This window comes from Microcebus murinus, chromosome 19, assembly GCF_040939455.1.
Source record: "Microcebus murinus isolate Inina chromosome 19, M.murinus_Inina_mat1.0, whole genome shotgun sequence".
Classification (NCBI taxonomy): Eukaryota; Metazoa; Chordata; class Mammalia; order Primates; family Cheirogaleidae; genus Microcebus; species Microcebus murinus.
The window spans coordinates 15,505,665-15,525,579 of NC_134122.1; the positions used below are offsets into that span (position 1 = coordinate 15,505,665).

At 45.3% G+C, this 19,915-nt stretch overlaps 1 protein-coding gene across 1 annotated transcript; it reads right to left on the reverse strand.

Annotated features, from left to right (window-relative positions):
• Positions 1–1,272: 1,272 nt before the first annotated feature.
• Positions 1,273–18,187, reverse strand: CRYM (crystallin mu). Its single transcript, XM_012790146.3, has 8 exons — positions 17,917–18,187; positions 17,286–17,439; positions 15,385–15,447; positions 10,729–10,830; positions 8,860–9,043; positions 4,656–4,777; positions 3,442–3,526; positions 1,273–1,624 (listed from the first exon to the last, which is right to left on the reverse strand). Exons 1-8 carry the CDS (start codon positions 18,084–18,086, stop codon positions 1,560–1,562), a joined length of 945 nt encoding a protein of 314 aa, XP_012645600.1. The 5' UTR covers positions 18,087–18,187; the 3' UTR covers positions 1,273–1,559.
• Positions 18,188–19,915: the final 1,728 nt, after the last annotated feature.

The following is a 19,915-nucleotide window of genomic DNA, read 5'->3' on the forward strand; positions in this document are numbered from 1 at the left end:
AGGCCCTGTCAGGAGGAGTATGAGTAGGAAAACAAAGCAAAACAACATGCCTTGCTTTGCAGTGGACTTATCTGATAACCATCCTGGGGGTGGGGGTGGCATTTGAACAGGGCCTTTGGCAGGACAAGAGCAACACAGCTCTGCTAGTGATTCAGGGGCCCGGGGAAGGCATCTCTGCACCTCAGTTTCCCCATCTGTAAGTTGAGGTTGGACTAGATGGTTCTTAATGGTCCTTGCAACACTGACCCTATAGTGGACATCTGTGGATTTTGCCTTTCAAATATCCAGTCCTCTGTGTTTTTGGTAAGAGATGCTTCCCTTCTGTCAGCTCATGTGCTCAGATGGGCCAATTCCACTCCTGACTTCAAGGGTGGGTACCAGATCCCCCTGGATGGTGTGGTGATTCAGGGATAGGCACATGGCCCAAGCCTGGCCAAACAGAGTGTTCCATTTCTTTCAGCCAGGAGGTTAGGCTCAGGAATGGGCATGTGATCTCAGTTCTGAGATGTTTAACTGTGACGGGAGAAAATCTTTATTTATGCCAGGATTGCTCAAGAGGACATAATTCAGGAGCTGTTGGCAAGTGTCCTGCCATGACAAAGGGAGAACTTGCTTGAAATAATGGAGCCAGTGCTGCAGAAAACGGGACCGAGGGACAGAGAGAACCAGACTGGGCCCTAATGACACTTGGAGCCCCTGGATACAGCCATACCTGAAACCAGGTACCTGTGTACTCCTTAATTATAAGAGCCAGTAGATTCCATTCCCTGCTTATGCTGCTTAAAGTAGTATGAGTTGTGGTCTCCCCCATTTGTGACCAAAGGAGTCCTGACCCTATATGTAGAAACCCACTGTTCCTTTAAATTTTAGTTATAAGAAGTCAGACACAAAAGGCTACATATTATATAATTCCATTTATAAGAAATGTCCAAAAGAAGAAAATCTGTAGAGACAGAAAACAGTAGTTCCCAGGACCTGGGAAGAGGGGGAAATGGGTAGTGACTGCCAGTGGGCACCAGATCTCTTTTTGGAGTAATGAAAATGTCCAGGAATTAGATGGTGGTGATGGTTGCACAACTCTGCAGATACTAAAAAACCCCACTGAACTGCATACTTTTAAACAGTGAATCTTGTATGTGAATTATATCTCAATTTAAAAAATTGAAAAAAAATTTCATTACAGTCATTGGAGTTCTCCCAGGAGCAAAGGGAAGCCCTTGACCCCTCTCAACTTTCCTTGCCATAAGGAACAGAGGTTAGCAAAGCAAACACTGACGAATTGGAAAATGCTTTATTTGTGGGAAATACAAAAGGTAGTGCCGTACAAGGGAAAGAAGTGCTACTGGTATAACAGAAGAAATGGTTACCTAGTTTGGTTGGTAATGGTTATCTGACTATAAATGTGAATGGGGATCTCAGTGTTGAAGGTAGAACATGACAAGCACAAAACTATAGTTTGGCAGGGACTGGATTCCTTCATTTGATCTCAAAACTATGAGACAACCAGTGGCAACATCCCTTGAGCCGTAGCATCCGTCTCAACACAAAGTTCCTCTGTTTCATTTGCCAGATGACCAGGCATCATACACTAGTTTGGCTGCAACTGTGTCTTCTATTGCCATTCCTGGAATGGACAGAAATTTGGTTCGCCTTTTGTCAGAACAACTCTCCCTGAAACCCCCCAGGCCCTGTGGCTGGCAGTTCTCTGACGCGTGTCTGTGTCGATGCCTGGACAGGATAATAGGGCTTGGTTCCCCAGAGGTGAGCTCAGGCTTGGATGGTCTGTGAAGCGCACATCAAGGCAGGGAACGTGATACTGAGCAAGAAATCCCTGCCCCTCCCACCCAAACAAATTTTGTATACTTCAAGGTCTAGTTCAGGAGTCAGCAAACTTTCTGTAAAGGGCCAGACAGTAAATATTTCAGGCTTTGTGGGCCACATGGTCTCTATCATAATTATTCAACTCTACCCTTGGAGTACCCATAAGCAATAGGTAAAAGAAATTAGCCTGACTGTGTTCCAGGAACACTTTATTTATAAGCACTGAAATTTGAATTTCATATCATTTTCATATGTCATAAAATATTATTCTTTAGTTTGAAAATGTAAAAAACATTTCTGGCTCATGGGCCATGTGTTTCTAGCAGTGGGCCCGGGTTTGGCCCACAGGCTGGACTTTGCTGACGCCTGGTCCAGTTCAAACCCTGTATCCTTCAACATCTCCTCTTTGTCTTGTGGATTTGGATACACACCTTAACCCCTGCACCCAGCACAGAGATGTAATAGGTGCTTCATATGTGTCTATTATATCAGATGAAAGGATGTGCCAACAAACCAATCCTCACAAGTGAGAAAACAAACTACTTGAAAGGGAAGAAGCAGGTTTCTGCAGTACTTTGGCTCCTTAGGGTTAGGCTGGTTGATCTCTGATCTGCTATGAACTCTGAAACATTCGTACACAACTGGATCAGTGTGATGTCTTTGAATGGGGCTCTGGATAAAGTTTATATTGCCTTTTTCCTGTCTTCCAGAGCATGAGAGATTTTAAAAATATTTAACCACAAAGCATGGGAGCTAACCAATGGCACGGGTGCTGAGTGGCCAGAGCCTTCTCAATGTTCTGCCAGGCATTAATGCTCTCATTCATTGCTTGATCATGAAGAAGTGTGGAAGGTCTTGAGAGAGTGACAGGGCACTCTTGAGGGGTTCAGGGTAAGAGCTATTTAGCAACTAGGTTGTAGTGTTTCAATTAGGTGTATCAGCTGAATATCAGCTCTCTTCCCATGTACTTCTGTTTCCTTAAATCTGGTGGAGTGGGAGAGCTGGGCCCAGCGGCAGACCCAACCCTAGACTAGCCCACCGTTTGTTGTGTTTATACTTTCTACAAGGTTCCCCATACAACCCAGGAGGTATGGGGCTCCCCACGGAAGCCCTCCTCAAAGCAGCAGATGAGGGGAGCAGGGAAGGAGGGAACAAAGACATCTCAGGATGTACTTCCTGTCTGAATCTCTTTGGAGTTGGGTTTTTCTGCTATTTCCCTTAAGGTCCCTGTCTTTTAACATCTTGCCCCCCACCTCTGAAGGATATCTGCTTCTGAGTTGCATTGAGATCTACATCTAAACGACTCCTTTTACACACACGTCATACTTAATACTCACAACTCAAGGTCACAGGTGTGGAGGAAACTGGCTCAGAGAGGTTGGATCACTTGCCCAAGGACACTCATCTGGTGAGTGCCAGAGAAGGGACTCCAACCCCGGACTGCTCAGTTTCAGAGTTCATGGGCTTAACTGCTACACTAAGACGTAAATGATTAACCTGAAATGATGGATTTCACAGTGATTCAGCTACAGAGCCTGGTGACTTATTCCTCTTTCCACCCATGGGTGCACCTGCCTTGTGCTCTGGTTGGATTTGTGCCCAGGGAGCAATGGATCTTACCCAAGGACTTGAACACCGTGGTCTTTTCACAGTGGGCTGGCTTCACTCCCTTCACCACTTCTCCCAGCTCAGCGAAGATCTCGGCCTGTGAAACAGACATACACTGACCCAGGCGTGAAGCTAAAGTCTGCTCAGGATTGGCCTCTGAAGCCAGTGCAGGGCGTCCCTGAACTGAATAAGGGATAAACTTAATAAAAAGATCATTTGTAAACTGGGTGATATCAGGGAGGATGCCACCCCCTGAAATCCTTTTTGGGTAGCATCTGCCTTTGTGATGCCATGAATGCAGAGATCCAAGTTGGTGACTAGAGCACTGTCCTGCTAGATCAGTAGTTCCCAAACTTTTTGGCACCAGGGTCGAGTTTCATGGAAGATAATTTTTCCATGGACTGGAGGAGGGGATGGTTTCCGGGATGATTCAAGAGCATTACATTTATTGTGCAGCCAAACCTCCCTGCTAATGATAATCTCTATTTGCAGCCTCTCCCCAGCGCTAGCGTCACCGCCCCAGCTCCACCTCAGATCATCAGGCATTAGATTCTCATAAGGAGTGTGTAACCTAGGTCCCTCGCACGTGCAGTTTACAGTAGGGTTCGTGCTCCTATGAGAATCTAATGCCAATGCTAATCGGGTAGGAGGCAGAGCTCTTATATGGTGATGTTAGCAATGGGGAGTGGCTGTAAATACAGATGAAGCTTCGCTCACTCGCTCGCCCACTCACCTGCTGCTGTGCGGCCTAGTTCCTAACAGGCCACAAACTGGTGCCAGTCCATAGCCTGGTGATTGAGGACTGCAGTGCTAGATCACTATGCCAGTGAAGAAATAGATGTGTTTTTATCTAAACACGCATTTCAGCAGCCCCCTTCTTGCTTCTATGCCCTGATTACAACAGAAAAAGAAGGCCACAATCCTATTGTCCTGGCCACACTGGGACAGTTTCCAAGCTAAAACAGGCTCCCATCCATCTCCCAATCCCACTGTGTTACAGGACAGCCCACTGGAAAAATCCATCAAGCTTCTCTCTCCAGGCACAGGAGACAGAAAAACATGTCACCACCATAATGGTCATATTATTCTGCAATGGGATTGAAAAGGGTTGCAAGATGTTCAGAAGCTCCTTCCCCACAAGGAAGGGGGTGACTGAGGTCTGGAGCAGGCTGAAGTGGAGGAAGTTACTAGAAGCCTGGGATCCAGGCAAGGCCAGCCAGGCTCACCCCTGACAGCAGGACATCTCCAGACTCCTTCAGGGCAGCCTCCCGGGAATCCACATACAGCACGGCTTGCTTCATGAGCTCATCATCCAGCTCCCTCCAGTCGGGTCTGCTGGCTCCAATGGCTAAGAGAAGGCAAAACAGACCCTAAGCCCAGAAACAGTCCCGAGGGATACTACAGGGCCAAGGCATGGGGGGAAAGTGAACAAAGGACGGAGGAACACTCAGATTTGGGACACCTCCTCATTCCCCAGGCCAGGCCCCTCCTAGTCGGTAAGGCTGAATACTTACTAAGAATAGTCTTCCTTTCCATTGCATACCCCACCTCATTCCTGAAAGATTTCGAGATGACTCAGCATTCATTTATTGGGTGTCCACTATCTGCGGGCTGTTTTGCACGTAATATTTATGGTCCTCCCACATATGCGTCAATGTCGGATTCCCATTTAACAGCGGCACAAATTGAGGCTTAGAGAAGTGAAGTTCCTGGCCTGGGTTACGTGTGTGATAAGTGAATCTAGGTCTGAGAGAGCACCGTGGCTTTCCTGCCTCTTTGCTTAGCGTTCCGATTTTTACTCTGTGTGCTGCCAAAGCAAGCATAGCCCTTCACTTATCAAGAGCAGCAACTTCCTCACCAAAACCCTTGTTCACACCCTACATTTCTTCTTTCCTCCTGTCAACTTGCTCTTTAGCCATTCTCATTCCTTAACCCCAGCTACTTCTCTCTTAACTCATGACACAGAGCCCAGTGTTAGGGTCACGGAGAAGCCCCGATACAAAGCAAACTGGCGCCAACCGGGCCCTGGGCTGTCGCATCCTCTGCAGGGCCCAGGACCAGAATGACAGAGTCCAAGGCATCATGCCTCCTGGCACTGGGACACAAGACACTGCCGAGGCTGCAACCAAATGCCTGCAGGGCCACACAGGTGATGAAAAAGGAGCAAAGCTGTGCAGAGGGGCTGGATTCAAAGCAAGCAGGTCCTTCCAAAGGGGACAGTCATCATTCAGTTCCAGATAATTGTTGCCATGTGTGAGTGCAGGTCCACCGTTACCAGATATTCCCCCCTTTTTTTTTTTTTTAAAGAGAAGCAGGAAATCTATTTGCATATGTTATTCCTTGATCTTTAGATCGCTCTGTGTTCCAAACAAAACACGTCTGCTGGCTGGATCCAGCCCATGGCCAGCAAGTCTCTGAATACTGCTCTAAAGCCTTATACAAATATAAGGCAGCATTTATATGCCTCCTTGCACCGCCGTCCACTTTTCTCTCCATTTCCCCCTCTCCTGCTGTTCTCCCTTGCTCTGATTTCCAAAGAGAGTGGTGTAAAAACGTCCATCTTGAAGGCCGTTTGTGTGGGGAGTTCTACAGAACAAAAGCACTAGCTACCAAGGCTCGTAAATAAATCATAAGCTGGTGGGGGAAATCCTGAGTTTCTCAGGCTACCCCTCCTCACTGCGTTGTTCCCCTAGACAGCTGCTGCTGTGAAAAGGGCGAGTTCTCAGAGGGTTGTGTGAGGCCACGCAGGCAGATGGAGGTGGGCCAGGCAGCCAAGGGAGATGCCTGACTCAGACTGGGCTCTGGCCTGGCTGCAGTGGGGCTAGAATGCATAAGGGTCTGAGGACTGGCCTAGGGGCAGGAGGAAGGTAGTGTGGGCTTGGTTGGGATTAGGGTGCCCCTCGGCTCAGCCGTAAACTAAGAAAAACCTGTTGTTGGTGTTTCCCCATCACCTGTGCTTATAACACACTTTTAAGTATATTTGACACCTCTGTGAACACATAAACCGATTTTGTGCCCAGGCCAGGGAAATACAAGAGACACTTTGACTCAAAGTCAAGTCAGCCCTTCCTAGAAAGAAACTGAACGTGTGAGAGGGATCCAACATGAGGGAGAGTCTTTGTTGCTGCCTTGAGGACAGAGGGTCCCCATGCCAAGGACTATGGGTCATAGAGCTGACACAGCCCCAAGGGAATGGGCTGCCTCCATGCTACAGTGTAAGGAACTGGATCCTGTCACAACCACGTGAGCGTGGAAGAAATCTCCGGCGCACCAGATGAGATTACAACCTGGATAACACCTGATTTCATCTTTGTGCAATTAAGGGCAGAAGACCCAGCTAATCCAGACTCCTGAACCACAGAAACTGTGAGATAATGTGTTTTAAACTGAAAAGAAAAAAGAAAAAAATCAAGCCAGTCTCACTGAAGGTTTGGCTGTGTCCTTGGGAAATGATTTCACCAAGGGCTGGTTCCTCTTGATTTTTCAAGTCCTTCTAGAAGTGGTTTTATTGTCGATAAAGCCAGCCTTGACCCACCTCTTACCTACCCAACTAAGTCACCTCTCACTTACTCCCTGGACTCACATCCTAACACCAGCCCCATGCAGGCTGACACCTTCAATTCATGTTGGCCCATTCTTTAAACATGCCATGCTCACTACCAACCTCAGGGCCTTTGCACTTGCTGTTCACTCCTCCTGGAATGTCGATCCTTCAGCTCTTGACATGGCTGGCTCTCTCTTATTCAGGTCACAGTTCAAAAATCACCTCCTCAGAGAGCTGCTCAGATAAACTCTGTGGAAAGTACCTCCCTCTACTTCCACCTTCTACTTCCACTATCTAGCTTTATACACAGTGTCTTGTTTCCCTCACGGGACTCATCTTTAGCCAGAATGATCTAGTTCATCTATGGGTTTATTTGTTTGCTGTTTATCTCCCCATACTAGAACGTAACCACCAGGAAAGCAGTGACCATGAGTGCCTGGTTTGTTATGGCGGCCCCAGCATCTAAAACAGTGCCCGGCATGTGGCAGAGATTCAGTGAACATTTATAAATGAATGCACAGTCATTTTCCTTGGCACTTGCCTGTTCATCTGCCTGCACCTGCAGAGCTCTTAGCTCCTGAGCTCACACCATATGCTTGTCACTAAAACACGAGACATCGATACCATCTTTGAATCCTCTAGTCTTTGCCTGTTCTGCTCACCAGAATCTAGTCTCCTTACTGGAAGATATTATGAAGTATGATTGAAGAGCTTGGGCTCTGAGGATGGACTGATTGCCTCAGTTCAAATCCCAGCTCTGTCATTAAGAACCTCTGACTTTGGGAAAGTTACTTAATCTCTCCATGCCTTGATTTACCCACCTATAAAATGGAGGACATGATATTGTAATAATTCCTAATGTGGGTGTAAGGATTAAATAACATAATACATATAAAGAATTTAGAACAGCACCTGCAATAGTAAGTATTAAATATAGATTAGCTTTTGCTATACCCCTCAGAGCCATCTGAAGGGCTGCAGAAGCCCAGGCACCCTTATGTTTAGAGTCCCCTCTCCTCCCCTCCCCCATCCTATCACACATACTAAAAGCCATCCACATGTCACATGATGTGTCTTTTGTACTATAATTTTTTTTGAAAAGTGTTTTTTATAATTCTATAAATTTTTATAATTTCCAGTTTTCTATAATTTTATAGAGTTATAATTTTATAACTCTATAATAGTTTTCTATAATTTTTTATAATTCTATGCGTTGCTGAGAACAAATGATTCATTTGGCCTTTGGGACTGAAACCTCATCACATTTAAGAACTGAACTGTGGCCGGGCGCGGTGGCTCACGCCTGTAATCCTAGCACTCTGGGAGGCTGAGACGGGAGGATTGCTCGAGGTCAGCAGTTCTAAACCAGCCTGAGCAACAGTGAGACCCCATCTCTACTATAAATAGAAAGAAATTAATTGGCCAACTAATATATATATATAGAAAAAATTAGTCAGGCATGGTGGCGCATGCCTGTAGTCCCAGCTACTCGGGAGGCTGAGGCAGAAGGATCACTTGAGCCCAGGAGTTTGAGGTTGCTGTGAGCTAGGCTGACGCCATGGCACTCACTCTAGCCTGGGCAACAAAGCAAGACTCTGTCTCAAAAAAAAAAAAAAATAATTGAACTGTGATTGACTATTTGCCATAATGTTACATTTTATAGAACATTAACTAATTAAGTAGATGTTAGTTTCAGCTTTGTAATTTCCTTTTCACATTTTGGAGTGAATACAGTTTTTTGAGGGCTTACATATTTCCAAGGGCCTTAAAAACCTTGGGCATTCTGCATCATGAGTAAACCAGCCCTGCAGATGCAGCCCCTTGGTCCAGTCTAGGGAGTAATCTGGCTACCACCCAGCCATGGCTCGTGGAGCCACTCTACTTACCATTGATGTGAGCCCCTGGCTTTACCCATTCACCAAACAAAATGGGCTCTGTTGCCATGGTGACTGTGATGATCACATCTGCACCTGTCACAGCCTCCTGGACCGATGAGCAGACACGTACCTCCCCTTGCACGGTGTCTGCAAACTTCTCTGCATTTCCTCTGGTGCGGTTCCATATCCTCACCTTCATTGGGGGTAAGAAGAGGGACATTAGTGCCATTTTTTGGCTGCTTATATTAAACCAAACCTAGGGATGCCAAGGGAAAGTTGAACCACTCTGGGATTGGGGCTGTGGTTACTTAAATCATTCCCTAGGGTGAATGGACATTTGATCAAGGGTACAGCATTAACTGGGGCAGATATTTGGCCAGATGTTTGAAAATGAGCTTTATCTACCACTTTCCCCTTTAAAGAAGGCTGGAAGTTTTTCAGTTCTAAGCCAGGACACTCCATCTAAATAGCTTAGTAACTACTAAATAGCGTAATGTTAGCAGAGCAAGTTCTGGAGCCAGGTAGGCTTAGAACCAGTCGTGACTGTCACTTACTCATTCAACCTTAGTTTTCACATCTGTAAAATGGGAATAACTGGGCAAGGTCAGTGTCAAAGTCACACTTTATGTTTGAAACGTTGTGAAGGAGTTGTAGCAGGTGTGAGATTCATAAAAATGATTATTTATAGTGGTGCTTTGCATGGAATAACTTGATCTCTGAAGAGTAGGTAAGGAAGGGTCTGAAGGTGAATTGTACAGCCAATGACAAGGCCAAGAGTGGTAACTGCAGTCGGAATCCTGGAAGGTGTTGGGGCAGGATGGAAGTAGGGTGTCACTGGCCTCACCAGGAACTGGGGACTTGCTGGCTTGCTTAACAGGCTTCAGTGTTTGGGCCGGGGCTTTGCCAGGCTTCAATCAAAAATAAGGCCTAAAGAATCTCTCATAAGGAAACATAACAAATATAGAAATAACCTCCATGTCTCAGTAAGATCAGCAATCAAGATTAAAAAATGATACATTTTGCCCAGTCATAAGTGAATGGTTTAATAAGTTGCCCTTCTTGGTAGAAAAAAACTATGCAAATAATATGCAAAAATTAGATAATCTGGCAAAGCGATGATGTTAGAATATGACATTCTGTGAGAAGATAGGATATACAACTATGCATATCTAACATGATTACAACTGTGTTATAAAAAGCTGATGAGGGAAAAATGGAACATGTTCACTGCTTGTCTTTGAAAACTGGTAAAAGGGCATTTTTTTCTTTTATTTTTCTTCCTTATAGTCTGTATTTCCCAGTGCAGAGGTATTATTTTTATCATAAAAAAGATCATACTTTGAATCTATTCCACCCCTCTCATATGCATACATAAAATATTAATAAAGTAAAAATAACATCAAACATTCCCAGGAGGAAGCATGAGCCATGACAGGGTAAAGGTGGACCAGTGTGTAGACTGCAAAAGCAGGGCGCTGTGGCCTCCTGGTCTCTGGGCCTCATCCCCAGTTCCCTGATCCACAACCTTGAATACTTAAGAACTCCCAGTTTCTACTGAGAAAAACAGAGAGAGGGACTAACCAGACAACTGAATGTATACAATGGGCACAGCAGAATCCTTTAACTAACTGCACAGGGTCCCGGAATCCTCAGGCGCATGCCCTGTGCTACTGAGAAACTAGAAAGAGGTGATCAGATCTCTTGACTCCTACCCCCCATCACCTTGATCGGGGCTTCTGGGGAAGTCATTAAGGTAAAAGAATGGTCTAGACCAGACTCACAACCTAATTATTTCAGAATAACCCATGCTGCTGCAGTGAAGACGTACAGACAGAGGTTCCCTTCCCTCTTCTCTGCCCTCCCTGCCCCTGCACTTACCTCCTTGAAGGAGAACTGCTCTGCGAACACCTCATAGTGGCTGTAGGCCTGGACCCCAGCCCCAAGGATGCACAGCACTTCACTGCTGGGGGGTTTCAAGAACTATTTGAGAAAAATGAGGTGGAAAAGATTAAGGGAAACACAAGCAGCTGGGTAAGAAACAAATACGGTTTGAATATCAGGTGACTTCCTCTCTATCATGGGCTCCCTCAGTAGCTCCTGGGCAATCATGGAAATGTCACTCTGTGTTTCAGTTTCCCCTGTGTAGAGTTGGGGCAGGGAGGAAGGAGGCTTCACTGAGCGCCTAATATATGCCAATGCTTTACCTGCATGATCTCATTTTAGTCTGGACAACAGCCCTAGGAGATAGAGATTTCTATCGTTATTTTCCTCTTAAAGATGAGGAGACTGAGATCCAGAGAGGTTAGGTAACTTGCTCAGTCCTACAGCTATTAAAGGGCACAGTGAGGCTCCAAAACCACATCTTCCATACTCCAAAGTCCATGACCCTTTTCCTGCGCCAGCCCAACTCAGCGATGTGCTAAGCAACCCCCACTTCTCAGTGCCTGGAGCTACTTCTAAGAGCTACCTGGAACCCATGAGTCCTTGCTTCCCTGGGTTCTTGGCTGTATTTGCTGGGCCCACTCTCTGTGGATCCTTTCACAGCTTCTGTCTTCCTTTAAAGATGAATGTAGAGCTGGTGCTTGTGGCACCTCCTGAAGGCATATGTGTGTCTGTGTTTGAGAGTAGGCTTCTGTGGTCAACTCACATCCAGTGTCGCCGCCCCAGTGAAGTCTTTCTGACCTCCTTGGTAGAATACACCATAGCACAGCACTTACTTGTTTATAGATTTAATTTCCTGTATTGGTCTTTAAGCCCAATGAGGACAGAGGCAGTCTTATTTGCATAGGATTGGTACATGCCCACTCTGACTTATGAGAAGTAGCAATGGGTTTCTCAACCTTGGCACTACTGACATTTGGGCCAGATAATCCTTTGTTGGGAAGGGGAGCTGTCCTGTGTATTATAGGGTGTTTAACAGCACCCCTGATCTCTAGCCCTTAGATCCCTGTAGCACTTCCCACCATTGGGAGGCCCCCAATCCCAGTTGTGACAATGAAAAAAAAATCTCCAAACATTGCCAGATGTCTCTGGGCAGGTGGCAAAATCATGCTTAGTTGAGAATTACTGGCATAGAGGAAGGACACCACTTGCTCCTCATACCATAGTATTAAATAAGACTCTTCTACCTTTTCTCTATTTCATTTGATAAAATTTGAGCTCCTCTTGTCTGTTCTTTTTTCCAATGCTACTTATTGAAATTCTGGAGCATAACCTTAAAAGTGAAAAGTCTTAAGTGAAAAGTTTTCTTAACTATTAATTAATAATAGAAATATGTCTCTGAAATATCAGGAGTTAGTCATGTCTCCTGCAGCTACAGAAGGAGAGAGACCATCCTGTGCCATAGAGTATAGTTCAAAGACTATGATTTATAAAGGTTTCAAAATGACAATATGCATAAGACTAGCAATGTTATGCTCTTGTCCAGTAAGAATTAGGTGATTGTTCCTTAACTGTTACCATTTTTTTTTCCAGTTTTTACTTCATAGGAATCTATTGTTGGAAGTGCACTTGAGCTTCAGAAATTGTTACAGTGTCCTGTAAAAATAACCCTCAACCTCCAAAACTAAATCTGTCATTCTGATTGGCTGCCTTGCTTGATAATTTGTTGCCCTGGTAATAATGTTATAACTGACATCTCTTTTCTTAAATGGTATAAATAGTTATAAGATTTATTAAATCATAATAAGATTAATGACACTTCAGTCTTTTTCTCATAAGCATGAAGGTAATTAAAAACATGCATATGAATCTGCTAGGTCTCTCATTTGAACAAGAATTTGAAAGTCTGTTTCATTTGCATTTGTCAAAGCCTTGCACTGTAAGTCTGACCCTCCCAATCTCTCCAGCCCCATCTCAGGCCATGCTTCCTTGCACTTCCCCTCTTCTAGCCACAACTGCCGCCTTGTTTTCCCCAGCACATGTGCTTTCTGCAACCACAGGTTTTTTTCCTCTGCCTAGAATGCTTCCCCCCTGCCTTTCATGAGTAACTCTTATTATCTTTCAAATCTCAGCTCCAATATCCCAATATCCAATATAGGAAAAGCCTTCCCAAATTCCACCAAATAGATCAAGACTCCCCAGTTTACACTCTCATAGCACTAGCCAGGGTTGTAGTTTCACATTTATTGGTGTGATCTTTGGATGATTATCTTGCCTCTCCCACTGGATCCTGTGCTCCAAGACGACAACGCTGTTGTCTGGTTTGCTTTGCTTCATGCTGAGCATAAGGCCTTGGAACCCGGTGGACACTCAAATATTTGTTGAATAAATGCATGCAAGGGATACACTCTGATGTATACTGTCACTTTGAGAAAGCACATAAAAGTCCTCAACTAAGGTCACGTGAAACCCCAATACAAAGAAGTTATTGTGTCCATCGGGCCCCAGAGCTTCCTATACTTCTCATCCTCCCCCCAAAAGCTCTAAATGAAAGAGAAGTGGCAGACAAGAAAATATTCTACTCTCATTAAGGCAAAAAGCAAAATAGACCTTTTGTTCCTTATTGAAATAGCCCATCCAAGCCACTGGAAATAAAGCTGTGAAGTTTCAGCCTTAACTTTGAAGTGTCAATCCAAGGTTTCTCAACTCTTTGGGGAGTACCAACTTTTATTAATTCAACAAAGCACAGTGTTATTGAAGGCTAGGTCTTCTGCAGGGTTGTTCCCTAATTTGGTTATCATCAGAATCAACTATGGGCTATTTTTTTTTAAGCTAGTTTTCTGGGCCTCACTTTCAGTGATTTTGATTCAGTAATTCTGGGAATTTGAATTAAAAAATTCAAATGCAGCAGGTGATGCTGCTGCATAGTTTGTGTTGGAAACTACTGATCTGGGACAAGAAGACCATGTAGCCTTGGAAGAACCTGTGGGTACTGGGTTGTATGACTTTGGGAAACCCTAGTTTCCATTTCATTTTTGTAAAATGAAGCCAATAATACCTGCTCTGCCTTTCTCATAGATTCAAAGTCCAGGCAATGGGATGGAAATGATTTTGAAGAACACCAAAATCCTTTACAAATGACAGGCAATATTATAAGACTCATTCTGTTCCTAAATTACCAGCAAGCATAGCAAAAAGTCCATTGATTATTTCACTCTGAGTGAGCTCTGGATATAATGAAAAACCAGTTCAACGAGGTGGATTATGTAATATACACCCTATGCAATTACCAGATTAATCCGCACATTCTTCCCTCCGCATCATGTATCTAGAAAACCTTAACATACAATCTGAACACCTGGTCTTTGCTGTTCCAACCTTTCCCTGGGTTACCACGTTTATTTTATGCTTAGGAGAATCAGCCTTCCAAGACCTTGCAGTTCTCCACTTAATGTGAAAGATTCCAGAGTCCATATGTTCCATGGAAGCCTGTTTTGTAAGTCTCTTCTTGACTCTAACCTCTAAAAATACTGTTTTTCTTGTAGGATGCCTCAACACTGCTTAGGAACATCATCACCCCCATTACTTGCTGTTCCTTCTGCCTGGAGTACTCCTCCACATTTTTGCATGGCTTGCTCACTCACCACTTTCGGTCTTTACTCAGATGTCACCTTCTCAGCGAGGTCCTTTCTCGATAATTTAAGATGTCCCACCCTCTCCAATAGTTCCATTCTTCTTTATTTTCACCTTTCTAACATACTATGTGGCTTTTTTTGGTTGTTATTGTTTTCATTTTTTAGCAAACTCTAATCACATTATTAATCATTTATTAATAAATATCAACAGTTATTACATACATACATTTATATGAGTAACTTATTAATTTACATAATTTCACACACTTATAAAATTATATAAAGTTCATATATTAATATTTATCAATTACTAATTATTTAGCACATTATTAAACTCAAAAGGTGTGTTTATTTTTCTAGCAAATCATACTGTGTTTCACTTTTGTGTGCCCCTCAGTTTTTTCTTTTATTAATTTAATTTATTTTATTTTATCATATTATGGGGGTTGCCCCTCAGTTTTGTTCACTGCTGTATTCAACATTTAGCACATGACAGGAGCTCAGCAATACTAATTTAATGAGTACACAAATCTGGCTTAGATCTTTTCAGCTCACCCTCTGCCTCTTGTGCAGAACTAGCTCTGGCCCGTGTGGCAACCATACTGTCTTATCAGGAGCAGTGTGGTACAGGGACAAGAAAGTAGTCCTGGAGGTCAGGAAGATCAAGTTTTAAATTCTTGTTCTACCACTTATTGGCTGTGTGATTCTGGGCAACTTGTCTAACCTCTCTGAGCCACAAGTCCTAATGGAGATAATGATACCAACTTTGCAAGGTTGATGGGAAGATCAAGAATTATGCATGTTAAGGTACTTGGAATCTGGTCATGAACATTGAATGGTAGCTAACAATGTTGTGAATTACTGTGCTCACCTGATATCTCATTTGGCATATGGAGTTCCAGCTATGTCCAACAGAAGACCAACATAAGTTCCTCACTTCACCCTTAGTTTCTCAAGATTCAGAGATCTAACCCTACCCACCAGCTCACCTTAATAGTACAGCCAGACATAATCTTACCTTGGTGGCAATGGCAGATACTGCAGCTGTTCTCTTTGCAGTTATGACATTTCCATCCATGACCTTGAGGGTAAGGAAAGACAGTGAACAAGGGAAACCCTTATCCACTACTGAAACAGAGAAACGGCTCTGAAAGAGTAGCCCCAGTACATGTGATAGTACCCTACACAAAGGGCATAGGCTTGGTATCAGAACTGGATCCAATTCCTCCACTTATGAGATATGCAACTTTGAACAAACATTTTAATCTATAAGCACTGGTTTCCTCACCTGTAGAAACAGAAATAATGCCAGTGATTCAGAGGGTTATTGTGAGGATTAAATGCTTTGGCACATCTGGAAACATCTAGCACACGACGAACCTGTGAGAATTGCCCATCTTCTTTTCTTGCTCTGGGATTCTCAAAACACCAAATTAAGAAGGAACTTGAGAGACAAGATTGTCATTTGACGTCTGGAACGAGGGCCATGAAACTCTGCCTCAGTGGTTCTGGACTGCTGCCCACGTGGGGAGCTTTGTGAAGAGACAGATGTCCAGATACCACCCTTAAACCTGAGACCCAGGCAGCCTCGTTTTTGAAAGTCCCCCAGGTGATTCTGGTGCACAGTGAGGGTTGAGAATGACGCCTGGCTAATAATAAAAACCACCCTTTGCACTGTTCTCCATTTATATAATTTATTCATCTCAGCTCACCCTCAAAGGTAGGCGTCATTATTCTCACTTTACAGATGAGGCACTGAGTCCCCTAGCTACTGGGCAGAGTCAGCTGTCGTCTAGTTTCAAAGCACCAGGTCCTGCTTTCCCAGGTAACCACTGGTGGTGGGTAGTAAGGATACCAGCTTCGTTGGATGAGCATACGCTCGGAAGACCTAGATACTTTTCTTAGAGGAGTCATGAACAGCAATATTCCTTGATGAGCCAGACATTTGGGGGGAAGTAAGGATAGTCTAGGAGCCAGCTTGTTGGAGCACACAGACTACAAGAGTTAAGAGTATAAATCCCACAGTCAGACAAAACTAGGAGCGATTCCTGAGTTTTTGTGTGACCTCAAGCAAAGCGGCTCTACTAATCTGAGCCTCAGGGACCTTCACAGAAATTGGGGGAAAGGGGAGGTAACAGAAACACCCACAGAGGAACTTGTCAGAATGGAATGTGATCAGTATCTCCTGCTTGGCACATAATAGGTGCCCAATAAGAAGCAGTTACAAGGGCAATGAAGTGTTGTCTTAAGGGAGCATAGGTCGTGGACTTAAACTGAGCAGCTTTGAAGTTCAGCTGTGCTACTTATTAGCTACATAAACTTGGACAAGTTCAGCATAGTTGCTCTATGACTCAGTTTCCTCATTTGTAAAGTGGCAGTAATAATTTACCCACCTCACAGAGTGGTTTTAAGTATTAAGAGTATCTAAAACGTGAAGTGTTTAGAACAGTACCCCCCACACAAAAAGTTCTCAGTAAATGTGAGCTACTGCTACTTTTTGATACTATGTTTAGATGTTAAAACAGGTCATTGTGTACCTTTCAGAAAAGACTCCCAGGGATCACAGAACACCCTTTGTTTCTCATATTGACAAGGATTCAGTAGGTAACTGATTCCTCAGCACTGGTTGAGTTCAAACTGAGTATGGGGTGACTGAGTATACAACAAGGACATACACAAGAATGACATGTCCATGCTTGAAGCAGCAGTACATGCTGATGCTGCATGTACTTTATGCATCCTCAGGCAGTCCTAGAAACAGATTCACGGTTACAGATAACCCTCCCTGTCCCCTGGTGTCCAGCCACTTGTAGGGCACATGTGGTCACAATCAAAACTCCCCCTGCTCTTGCAGAACTGACTCCTGAGCCTAGCTCTGGACCCAAGTCCCACTCCACCCCATAATAGATAGATGCTCACCGCCAGCAGGGTGCCATTGCTTGGCTCAAAGAGCAGCACAGTAGCCTGGTGGGAGGGCATGGTGGAGATGGTGCTGTGGCCTTCGTAGAAGGTGACCAACTTGGTGGTCAGGGCATCCTCTGCTGCACTGTAGGCGGGCATGACCCCAAGGAAGCTACAAGGAGAAAGGGAGCAGCTTCAACCCCTTCCCATCAACGCTGGGGTCTCCTATAGAGTCCCTTATACCTTCCTTTCCCTTTCCGGCATCTCTGCCCCACCAGCCCTCTCCTGTTCCTCTGCCCTTTCCGCAGACAGCATGCATAGCATGTTCAAGAGCCTGGCCCCGGATCAAACACCATCCTAGCTCTGCCACTTACTAGCTGTGTAACATTGGCTAAGTCACTTAACCTTTCCAAGTCTCAGTTTCCCACTAGTAAAACGGTGGCGTCAATGCCTACCTAAGTGGACAGTGTGTCTGTTACACTGGTAAAGCGCCCACTTAGCGCACAGTGGGTAGCGCATATTAAGTGGCAGCTGTTATTAGCAATGATTAAGCAAGCTGTCTCTTCCCTTCTCCCTCCGCTTCCCTTCCTGCTCCCCTCCTCCTCCTCTCCAGCGTCTCCTGCCCCTGGCCCCGGCCTTTCCCACTCACCCCCTGTGTTTGGCCACCGGCACCACGGTGCGCACGGGCTGCGTGACCCCTCCGTCGGGGCCGCTGGAGAAGTTGGCCAGGGCGGTCTCCAGAGGCGGGATGAGGAGGCTCGAGCTGCCGAGGTGGTCCTGCACCTCGGCTGCGCTCAGGAACGCGGGCGCCCGGCTCATCTCGCCGCCTGCCCGCCTGCCCGCTACGCTCAGTCCAGACACCGCCGCGATCCGCGTTCCGCCGCTGCGCCCTGTATGAGCGCCCCGCCGCGCAGCGGTGCCACCTGCCGGTCACCGCCCGGCTCCGGGGGCGGAGCCACGCCGCCCCGCCCCCCAGGCCTGTCTAGTCCTCCTCCTTCGCCACCCCAACTCCTAAGGGTGGGCGAGATGGGTCCCCTCCAGCGGAGGATTCCCCACGATTGGCGTCGAGGCGACAGGATGGGAGTTAGAATTCTTGGGTCCACCTTCTCAAGTCCTGTAATCAGCTGTGGCCACATTCCTTTGCAAGACACGTTGGTAGGGGGCTTTGTCACTCTATGTCCCCTCCTCCCCACCAACTCCGCTATTTGCTACTGTCTCGGTCGCCCAGCCTGGGAAATAAGAGGGGAGATAGGGCAGACAATATGGAGCTCCTTTATTTCTTAAATTATTGCCTACACTCGGAAATAGATGAAAGGAGACAGAGGGTTATTAAAAAAAATTGTTTTTTTCGTTTCAATCTGTCCCCATCTGGAGTCTCTTAGGCTACTCTCCCTCCCACCCTGACCGCCAGATCCCCGGCTGTTGATTGCTCTAACTGCACAGTTTTCTCGCAGGCTAACTAACCTACCTAACCTTCACCTTTAAAAGGGGGTGGGTGGGGAGTTCTCAGGGCAAGGTGTAATGGCTTCCATCATACAAAGAGCCAAGATGCAGGGGCTCTTCTTCAAGGAGCTTTCACTTGAGTTGGGGAAATAAGACAGTGTATCCACAGGAAGGTAACAACGTAAGGGGTAAGGAAGTACATCCTGTGCCAAATCAGTGGTAGGGAAAGTAAGTGCTTTCAGCAATTCAAAGAAAAAAACTAAAGAGCAGAAAAGGGGGGCGGGGGAGGGGAAAGAGATTATTTTGACCTGGAGTGGTTAGAGAAGGGTTTCATGAAACCAAGGTCTGAAATAGTAATAATGACAACACTGAAAATAACAACAGGTTATTAATCTTTACTTTGTGCCAGGGACTGCACCATGCACTTTATGGACAAGATCTCATTTAATTATAGAAGAACCTCTTAGGTAGAGAAGTATTGTTATTATAATAGCCACTGTCCATCTGCGGCTCTGAGAGGAGAAGGGCTTTAGCCAGAGGTCACCTAGCACGCAGGTGGGGGAGGTGAGCTTTTCCCCTTGGAGTCAGACTCCACCACTACACTCCTAACATTAAGCTATGTTGGCAGAAGGGGAGGTAGAGGCCATTTCAGGTCAGGTGAAGCCCTAGGGTGGAAGGAGTGTTGTCCGGTTCTTGGGAACAGTGAATTGCCAGATGAGTTGGACTGGAACAAGAGGCTGGTGTCTGGGAGCATTAGGAGATAAAATGGGGAGTGGATCTTGGCGTCAGGCGGCTAGGAATGGTGATTCCTAGCCGCCTGGAAGTAAATTACATTCTCAAAGAGACTAAACATTTGAAAAGATGGGTCTTGTGCCAATGTGTAGGATGAAACAGATGAGCAAGAGTGGAGCCTGGGAGGATAGCTCAAGAGGTGGGAACTGCCTAAGTTGTGCTCCACTGGTATTTGGGTTGGGATTTAGGAAATGGTCACATTTCATAGGAAATGGTCACAAAATCATAAAAGACAGTGGATGAACAAATGTCAAAATATGTACCAGTGAAATAAATTCTATGTAATGCATGTAGACAGTGCTTGGTACAGAGTAGCCACATAATATCCACATATTATCAAAAAAGAAGGAAGACATTGATGGTTGGGAAAAGCTGATTTCAATTGCACAATTCTGTTTCTTCGGTTCACGATC